This window comes from Lipotes vexillifer, unplaced genomic scaffold (genome assembly GCF_000442215.2).
Source record: "Lipotes vexillifer unplaced genomic scaffold, Lipotes_vexillifer_v1.1 scaffold71, whole genome shotgun sequence".
Classification (NCBI taxonomy): Eukaryota; Metazoa; Chordata; class Mammalia; order Artiodactyla; family Lipotidae; genus Lipotes; species Lipotes vexillifer.
The window spans coordinates 5,522,108-5,532,490 of NW_006793703.1; the positions used below are offsets into that span (position 1 = coordinate 5,522,108).

General features: G+C 51.9%; 1 protein-coding gene across 2 annotated transcripts in view; it reads right to left on the bottom strand.

Annotated features, from left to right (window-relative positions):
• The window catches only part of HIPK2 (homeodomain interacting protein kinase 2), a 128,675-nt gene that overhangs the window by 1,389 nt on the left and 116,903 nt on the right, over positions 1–10,383 (bottom strand). For both annotated transcript variants that reach the window (XM_007466613.1, XM_007466612.1), the window contains 2 exons: positions 6,167–6,411; positions 924–1,057 (listed from right to left, as the gene is read on the bottom strand). In XM_007466613.1, coding sequence (XP_007466675.1) covers positions 924–1,057; positions 6,167–6,411 — 379 coding nt within the window. The remainder of the gene's footprint in view (positions 1–923; positions 1,058–6,166; positions 6,412–10,383) is intronic.

Consider the following 10,383-nt stretch of genomic DNA (forward strand, 5'->3'; position numbering starts at 1 on the left):
GGGGCGGGGGGGAGGAGGAGGGAGAGGAGCGGCAGGCGTAACAGAAGACGCGAAATGTCAATTATCCTGGGCTGAGAAGGAAAGCCGTGCCCAGCCATGCTCCGGGCTGGGTGACCCTCAGAGCCAGCTGCAAAGGGAACGGGGAGCCTGTAGGTCCCCCAAGGGCATCCTGCAGCTGTGAAGTGTTGAAAGGAGCCCCTTTCTCTCTCACCGTGAAGTCCTGCTCCCTAAACTACAGGCTCTCAGACACTTTGCTGTCTGAGGTCACAGGTACACAGGAAGCAGCCCTCTCTCACCTGGAGAACCTAAGTCACGACACGGACGAGGCCTCGGTTTACAGCCAGGGGCACCGCTTCCGATGAAGGGCTTCTCAACACAAACTCCCCCTTATCTTACCTCTGAGCTTCTAAGGAAACAGGGCCCGCAGTCCACTTTTCAACTCAGACCTGAGTGACCCTCTACACACAGGCTGAGAGCGCTGCCCGTGGAGACTCTGTCTTGTTTACATTCCCCCTGAATGTCACCCACCTTCTCCGAATCCTCCGGCTCTTCTCCTGGGTTTGAGGTCCCTGTGGGAGGCCTCCTTCACTGTAATGACTCACTAGGCCCAGCATGGTCGGACTATGGGACCCAGACGCAGTGTTTTACCCTTTGCTGGGCCGAAATAGCAAGACGTGGGCCAGCCTATTTTTAAGCTCTGGCACCACGTCACTAAGTACTTCGGAGCATCAGACGAGTCATTTTGCTTTGGGCCGGCTCTCTGTGAATCGGGGATCCGCCTCCCCCAAGGTGACCCACAGTAGAACGAGAACACCAGAGGTCACTCGGGGCGCCTCCTGCCGCCACGGGAGGGGCTGAGTCTCCGGGAGGTGGGCAAGGGTCCACCCTGGCGCCCCTGGCGAGCGGCCGTCGGGCGGGCTTACCTGGCTGAGATTGAGAGGTCGCTGCTGCCGGTAGGCAGTGGCTCCAGATGAGCTCCCTGAAGAGAGACCGCTGGTGGAGGTCACGTTGCTGGAGGACTTGGACTTGTAGGAGGACGAGTGGTGACTGGTGGTGACTGTGTTGGGAGGAGGAAAAGGTCACAGGTCTGTCACAGGCCCTCAGCTGCCCGGAAGACCCTACTCCTTGGGAGACAACAGTGGTCTTCCAAGAACCCTTTCCCGAGACTGGGTGATCACCATTCAGCAGCATCGCCCCCAGACCCGGTGACGATGCCGACTCTGGGCTGGCACCTGGCCTGCGGCTTGGGAGCAAACCCTGCTGGACTTTAGAATTACTATCTGGTGACACAGAAAAGCATAAGGAGAGTCTAAGAGACAGAAGGAGAGCTCTCTGCAGCTCCTCGTGTCCCAGCCAGGGGTGCAGCAGGGGGCCATCTGCCGAGATGCAGAGACACGCTGACAGATGCAGCAGGGTACAGAAAACCGAGTCTCAAAAGAGGGACTACATGTCCCAGGGGGAAAAACAACCGGAATAAAATGAATAGGGCGAGGAGGTTTATATTAAAGAAACCATTCTAGTCAGTTTCGGTGCTGAGTGGTCTGTGAACACCAGCTCCTGGCAGAGTGGGGCTCGTGTCTCCAGGGGGCAAAGGCAGAGGACTGTACGCCCGGGTACAGGATGTGCGGAATCAAGTGCGACTATTCGCCTGCCTCTCAGTGTCTCTTTTGACGTCAGACGTTTCTGTGCTGAAGCTCTGTCTAGGTCAAGAGGAAGTGATCCACAGTGACTGCCAAGGAGCCTTTGGCACAGGGAATCCGGACATCCGCCAAAACCTGCGTCGTCCTCCGCAGACTCCCCGACTCTAAAACCACTCCCGTTTGAGGGAGCTGCCCAGAGTGGGGAGTTCAAGAGGAGACCCTGGTAGCTAAGGGAGAACCGGCAAGACGTACACACGACCTCAGAGGCAGGTCTATTTCTTGTGCTGCTCAGCAGAGAATTCAGAAGATTTCCTGGGGCTGAGCATCGTTGGGAAACACAAAAGCCTAATACGGTATCAGTCAGGTAACCCTGGGGTCGCGAGTGTAAGATGGGCAAATCTGGCAGTTCTTGGGCTTGAAGGATGCTAAGAATTAATGAAGCACACATAATAAGGATCAGGCCCTTGACGTAACTGGGTTGGATCAATTCTATTACGAATCCCAGGGTGATGAGATCAAAGTCAAAGAGGAGCCGCGTGAGGCTGGGGCCGGCAAGAGAGAAAGCTGATAATTGTTGATGGAGAGAAAGCTGAAAAGTGAAGGCAAGCCAGAAACCGGGGGACAGGAGACTGGGGAGCACAATGAAGTCAAGGGGAGCCTTCTGCTCCCCAAGGCCACAGTCCCCCTCAAGTAAAGGGAGAGCTGCCTCACTGGGAAGGGGGCAGCGTGTCCTAACAGAGACCCCAAATCCAACCGTGGTTTGGGGCCCAGCGGCCCTCCCATCCTACCCACCGAAGCGCACCCCAGTCGGGGGTGCCCAGGAATTCGTATTCTTCACAAGCTTCCCAGGAGAGCGGGAGCCAGCCAGGCCTTGGTGGACACAGCTGACCTGCATTGTGGAATCGGGGTCTGGTGCTCAGGCCAAGCTTGGTTAGACCCTCAAAGGCCCTCCAAAGCCTGGGGGGTGGAGGGTGGGGTTTGGGGGACCCACTGTAGGGTGAGGGATGCAAAGCTGCAAATGCTGCCTATCAGGAGAACTTTGTCTCCGTCGGTCAGCCATGGTGCCACTGTGCAGGCATCCAACTCCTTCCTGCCCTGCAGCGGATCACCAGCTGTGTCTGCTGCCTGGGCCCAGCTGTGAATGGCACCTCTCTGCTCCTATTTCAACTCTCTGGGCATTTTGTGGTAATTACATTTGAGGGAGAAACTCTGAGTGCAAGGGATCCACAGCTTGAGGCTGCAAGTGAAGAGATTAGAGGGCTTCAGATGAAATGGGTGTGACAAAGCCAGGTTACTGTCATCAGCAGGGTCAGGAAGTGGCGTCAGAGCTTGTCAAGTTGCCAGAGCAGGGGACCCCAGAATCAGGGAGGGGGTTCTGAAAGGGATCAAGAGATTAAAATAGTAATTTCCTCCTGCAGAGAAAGTGACCATGGAGTGGAGAAGGCAAGTGCTGAAGGTCAAGTTCCGGAGGCGTATTTAGGGGCTGGGAGGACAGTACAGAGCTCTCTGCTCGAGCCTTGCCTAGCTGCTCTCATAGATCTGCTGCCCGGGAACAGCCCTGGGTTCACGGATGGCCCCTGGTGGCCCTGTCTGTACAAGGCAGGTGGGAGAGTGCTTCAATCCTGGGTGAGCCCTGGAGGGATAGCCGCATGGCCGTGGTGGAGTTAGTTAACCTCTCTGTGCTTCCATTTTCTTATCTGGAAAACTGGGAAAGTAATGGTGACTACATGTAGGGTCATTGTGGGGATTACGTGAGTTAATGCACGTAGAACGCTTAGTATCTGGCACGTGTTGAGCGCTTAAAGGTGTTAGCTGTGTTAACTACCGTTGATGTCTTTATTAGCGCCCTGTCCCCTGGCCAAAGCGGATGCTCAAGGAACAGGTGTCTGCCTCAAGTTGGGACCAGCAAGTTCTGTTTCCTGGGACTGGGAAACTGGGAGCCCGGGGCTCACTGGGTCAGGGGGAAGCAGTGTTCAGAGAGCAGGTGTTGGGCCCCCAGTGGCTCAGACCAAGGAGTTCTGGTTCCTGTCCCGCCTGGGACTTAGTTGTTGAACTTTCTCTCAGCCCTGCACCCTTCCAATAAATTCCTTATTTGCCTTAAGGCAGTGCAGAGTTCACTCTGTTGCCTCCCAGAAGAACCTTAACTGACCCTAGAGACCCGAGGAGGCTACGTGAGAAATAGGGATCCTTCCTGAGCTGAGACCCACAGAGGGGATTACCAACGACAGAAAATGGACCGTCACCTGCACAGCCTCCGTCCTGACCTGGGGGGCTCAGGGAAGCCTGGCAGCCCAGCGGAGGTGGCTGAAATGCTTCTCACCTTGGCCGTAAATGGGCCAGCGGGGCCCCAGGAGGCTGAGGAAGGCTGCTTTGCTTGATTTCTCCAAGCCTAGAACGACTGAGCTAACGGAGGATATCAGCGTTGAGAAGGACCACGTTCTGGGGGCGGACAGGCACCAGAATGAAGTTCCTTCCTGCCCCTTGCCTGTCACTAGAAAGACCGTGCAGCGTGTCCTCACAGGGGAACATAAATCTCTCTTTACATTGGGAAACTATACCATGGGCTGCCCCAGAGACAGTGGCACTAGGTGCCTTAGAACCAGCTGCCTTACTGAGAATAACCTTCCTTTTTTTTTTGGTTGAAAACATCCCTGAGAGATTCTCAGCCCTTCAGCTGTAGCAGTCCTTGTGGAAATGCAGTGGGGTGAGTGCTCAAAACCGCCACGGGCGGCCCACAGCCCGACGGCTGATGGTGGAAATGGGCAACAGAGCGTGAAAGGCGTGACCTGTGGGCTCCACAGAGCTGCCTCCCCGCCTCTCGCCGTCGTGGTTCGCCACAGAAAACTGTTGCGTTATGTGGGACAAAGCTGGCCCTCAGTCCCCTGACCTGTCTTAACTAGGGGGTTAGACTAGTCTTAAAATTTCAGTAGCTCTCAATTTTGTCACCTTCCACATTGTGGCGCCAGCACCCAGGCCGACAAAGTTCCGAGCTGGAAGACATCTAGCCTGCGATGATCTGGCCGCTGCCTTGTGCATCCTCCACCGTATTTAAAAGGCCAAGGGAAATTCAGCACCAGCTACCTTTTCCCCACCTTTATCAATTCCTAGAGGACCTGCGTAAGGTCTATTCTGAGCCAATTCTTATAGACCATCGTCCTGAAGTGTAAAGGGACCGTTACTATTACAGAGTTCCCCTGAGATGTCCTGGAACATGGGCATCCTCGATTTACAACACGCATCGTCTCCTCCTGTAGGTCTACAGTCTCTGACCTGAAATCTCTGGTGTCACCTTTTTTTTTTTTTTGTGCCGCACTGCGTGGCTTGTGGGCTTTGAGTTCCCCGACCAGAGATCGAACCCGGGCCCTCGGCAGTGAACGCGCAGAGTCCGAAACACTGGACCGCCAGGGAATTCCCTGAAATCCCTGGGGTCAGACACTTTTGAAATAAAGAATTTCCGATTTTAGAAGGTCATTTGGTATATATTCAATATATTAGGTTACCCCCAGTGGAGCCCTGTGCACTACCACGTAATTGAAAAAAAGTGATTATTTCTGCTACAGAATACTGGGACATTTCACCAAGGGGCACAAATATGACTCTGACACAAACAGGAATATGACAAAGGGACTATAAATAGCCTCTGGTTAGTTCAGGTCAGGTTTTACCAACTGACTTTACTGTAAACTTAAAAATCTGGTTTTTGGAGCATTTTGGATTTTAGATTACAGATGAAAAGGAATTTTCCTTCCCCTCCTGTTCGGTAAAAGGGCTGGTCTTGAGGTTTTCAACAACACAGTCTTGAGACCTTCACTGTTAATTAAGCAGGAGAGCCCCTGACACCAAGCTGTGTGCACTTAAGGCTGCGATCTTTATAACTGGGGTATGTGCGGGGCTACCTGAGGACCTGAGGGTGCACGGCAAGCAGAGGTTTGAGGGGTCAATGTCCAGAGTCTCACCTTTCAGATGTATCTTTTCCTAAACAGATGCACCGGCCCTGGGACCCACCGGTTCCCTTACTCGCCTTCTCTCTCATTCACGCTTCTCCCATATTACAAAAGAAAGGCTTCCTTCTCACTCTCCTGAATGTTAAAATGGTGCATCGCTTCCGGGTGTGAGAACCCTAAGGGGCGCCCAAATGGGATAATTCCAGAACAAATGGCTCCTGAGGGACAGTCCCGTGAGAGCAAAGACAAGCCACTCTCAGTAGGAAACACCGAGGGCTGACCAGGCTTGTTTTCGCTCAGGCGGCCAACTCTTTGCAAACTCCCTACCCCATCCATCCATCCATTCATGAGATACAGTTTAGAAGTGAGGTGGCCACCACAGGGAGGACTTTTTCTGACAGATGTGAGGTCAGCTCCGGCCTCCTGGGCTGACAACAGGGAGTCTTCCTGAACAGGATCCTTGGGTGAGGATCTACTACCACCCGGGGCTTAGCAGCTCTCCCGTAACAAGACGGCGAACAGCAGGGAACCAGAAAACCAGCCTCCGGAGAGATGCTCCTGGCCGCCCCGGCCCCAAATTACCTGGCCCCAGGCTGTCACACTCCACCAGCGCCTCGCTGGCCTGGGTTTTCAGGGGCGGCACGATGATGGTCCGGGGGTTCCCGGTGCAGTGCGACTCCAGGTTCCCCTTGGTGTCGAAGGCGGCGGCACTGTGCCCGGAGCGGTGCTGCACGGCGTAGGGGCTGGTGATGCTAGAGGAATCGGAGTAGGGAGAGTCGTGGACCGTGACACAGCTGATGACGTTTTTTCTCTGCTTGGACACAGGGCTGGAGACGGAAAGGGAGAAAGCAGGACTGTGAGAGGTTTGGGGAGGGAGACACCAAAGTGACGGCACAGAGCCTCTCTGTGCTCTGGGGCAGGGGCGGGGGCAGGCAGAGCCGGAGACGGGGTGGGAATGTGACTGACTTCTGCTCTCCAGAACCCTAACGGGGAGGCACAAGCGTCCCCGGTCTGACCAGTGGGGGTGGGGGAATACGTGAGGACGGGAGAAGGGGCTGGAGGGGGCCACAGAAGCTTCTGGAAATGAGGGCGAGAGAAACTTCCGGGCAGGCCTGGGCTGTCCCCTGTGCAGCTGGGCTCAGCTGACCTACTGGGGAGGTGCGTGCAGCACAGAGCTGTGTGGCAGTGCCCTCTGAGCCACCGGAAGGGGACACGAAAGCAAACAGAGAACCCAGCCAGACCCAGGCCACCTGAGGCCCAGGTGTAGGAGAAAAACACCGCCAGGAACGGAACAACATAAACTCGTGAGGCTCGGGACCTGGAAGACGCAGCCAAGTTAGGCAGGAGGGAAGAGGACATCCAAGAGGAACCGGGACGCAGTGAGAGGGACGGGAGAGAGTGAGGCTCTGAGCACGCTGATCCCACACACAGCAGCGACCCAGGACCTCTGAGTCCCCTTCTCAGGAGAGGCCCGGCCCTCCTGCAGCTTCCCCTCTGCCTGGCAGACGATGGGGTGGGGGACCGGCACTGCGTCTGGGCGAGGGCAGAGGTGCTGAGTCTGTGAGGGCGTGGCTCTGAATCCCTGGTCTTCATCCTATAACTGAGACTTAATACACTGATACCAGGAGGTATCAGGAGGAACTGGCTTTGGATGGCTCTGGGCCAGCACATTTTTTCCGGAGATATTTATGTTTGGCTCCTTTGGGAACCAATTCTGTCTGCCTCCAAGCTAGTGAGAGGCTGGTGCGATGGCGAATATGGAATTTGTTGCTTATTGGGAAGGTTTTAAAAATGGATTTTCATCTATTTTTGTATATTGGTCGTCTATTTTTAAGAAATATCTATTGCCTAAATAAGACGGTCAGTTTGCAACTACTTTGCTAAGAGAAAAAGCTGGTATTTATAGAGCACCTAAGGCAGCCACAGCACCCCCTCCAGGTGTCTTGCCCAAGGTCACACGGCCAGCCACAGGCCACATTCCAAGATCAATCCTACCACCACTAAGGGCGGCAGAGAAATGAGGGAACTCGAGCCCCAGGAAGTGGGAGGACAGCAGGGCTGCTAGCCGACAAAAGGCTGAGGGGCTGGGAGTGAGCCCGCAGGGGGCCTGACGCCCTGCTCCCTGGACCCTGCCCTGCTGACATCTGGGCCAGATAATTCTTCTGGGGCTGCATATTCTGTCCTCCCCGGTTCAGGGTAGAAGGGTCCCTCCCTAACTGTGTCCGTGGATAAGGATACACGCCTGGCAGACAACCTCTGAGCGATTCAGACAACCTCTGAGCGATTCAGTCTCCTTATCAGTAAGATGTATATTAATAGTACCTACGTCACAGGCTTGTTTTGAGAAGTGAGAAAATACATGCAAAGTGCTTTGGATGGTGCATGACACACAGTAAGTATACTATAAAAACTAGCTTCTAGATGAATGGATAAAGAAGATGTGGTACATATATATAATGGAATATTACTCAGCCATAAAAAGAAATTAAACTGGGTCACTTGTAGAGACGTGGATGGACCTAGAATCTGTCATACAGAGTAAAAAGTAAGTCAGAAAGAGAAAAACCAATATCGTATATTAACACATACATGTGGAATCTAGAAAAATGGTATAGATGAACCTATTTGCAGCGCAGGAATAGAAAGGCAGACGTAGGGAACAGACGTGTGGACACGGCAGGGAGGGGAGGGTGGGATGAACTGGGAGATTAGGTTTGACATAAATACACTACCATGTGTAAAATAGCTAGCTAGTGGGAACCTGCCGTATAGCACAGGGAGCTCAGCCTGGTGCTCTGTGATGGCCTAGTTGGGTGGGATGGGGGCGGGGTAGGGGTGGGAGGGAGGTCCAAGAGGGAGGGGATGCATGTATGCATGTGGCTGATTCACTTCGCTGTGGGGCAGAAACTAACACAACATTGTAAAGCAACTATACCCAAATTAAAAAAAAAAAAAGCTAGCTTCTATCATGATTATTATTAGTGTTACTTCATTTAAAAACAGGTGAAAACAGGTTTGCAAAAAACATCTCTAGGCAAAATGAATTCTCTGAAGGTACATACTTGCTGGGAAAGTTTCTAGTCTAGGAATAAACCAGAGATTGATATGAAAGAAGTTAAAACTCATCAGTTAGGTATCTAAGAGATCTATGCTAGGTGCTACAGGGAATTTGTGTATAAAGAAATATGATACATGTCTCTGCTCTTGGAGGAGATTAACATCTCAGTGGGGGACTGCATAAAAACATGACAAGTTAAACAGTAAAATCTTTAAAATAATCAGTTAAAGAGAAGGGATGTCATAAAGACTTCCACGATGAACTGTCAAATGAGCTGTGCGGATGATAATTAAGAACTCAAAAGAAGGCGAGGAATGAACTGATTGCATATATTTATAGTTCTTCATGCTAACTTTGACAAAATGGATATATCTTAATTAATAAAGAACTACACTTCCTACTTATAACAGTTTAAATGCAAAAAGCCCATATGCTGGTTGCTCAAACATAGTTTGAGGTAAACAGTTACCGTATGATCCAGCAATTCCGCTCTAGGTTAAGTATGAAAAGGAACTGAAAGCAGAAACTAACAGATACTTGTATGCTAACGTTCACTGCAGCATTATTCACAGTAGCCAAAAGGTGGAAATAACCTCAGTGCCCATCAACGGATCAATGGATAAACAAAATGTGATATATCCACACAATGGAATATTATTCAGCTATAAAAACGAATAAAGTTCTGATACATGCTACAATATGGATGAGCCTTGAAAACATTACGCTAAGTGAAATAAGCCAGACACAAAAGGACAGACACTGTGTGATTCCACTTATATGAGGTTCCTAGAATAGGCAAATTCATAGAGACAGATGTAGCTTAGAGGTTACCAGGGGCTGAGGGAAGAGGAGTTTGGGGAGTTACTGCTTAATGGGTACAGAGTTTCTGCTTGAAATGAAAAGTTTTGGCAATAGTGGTGATGGCTGCACACACTGTGAATGTATTTAATGTCACTGAATTGTACACTTAAAAATGGTTAAAATGGCAAATTTTATTATATATGTAGTACCACAACTTAAAAAATTAATGTAATGGGCCAAAAACCATTTCACTGTACACTTTAAATGGATGAACTGTATGGCACGCAAATTCTATCTCAAGTTTCTAAAAGTCCATATGCTTATTCAGAAACAAGAAAGCAGGCTTCCCTGGTGGCACACTGATTGAGAATCCGCCTGCCAATGCAGGGGACATGGGTTCGAGCCCTGGGCTGGGAAGATCCCACATGCCGCGGAGCAACTAAGCCCGTGCACCACAACTACGGAGCCTGCGCTCTAGAGCCCGCGAGCCGCAACTACTGAGACTGTGTGCTGCAACTACTGAAGCCCGTGGCTCTAGAGCCCGCGAGCCACAATTACTAAGCCCGTTTGACGCAACTACTGAAGCCCGTGGCTCTAGGGCCCGTGCGCCACAACTACTGAGCCCACGTGCCACAACTACCGAAGCCCGCGTGCCTAGAGCCCGTGCTCCGCAACAAGAAAAGCCACCACAATGAGAAGCCCGTGCACTGCAACGAAGAGTAGCCACGGCTCGCTACAGTTAGAGAAAGCCTGCGCGCAGCAACGAAGACCCAACACAGCCAAAAATAAATAAATAAAATAAATTTACATATATATATATAAAAGGAAGCAAATGGGATCAGCGGGGAGGGGACGACTGAGATCTGGCAGAAGAAATAGAAAGTGGGGCGCCAGGGAAAGGTCCCCATGCCTGGAAAGTAGGGACAAGGGACCCAAGGGC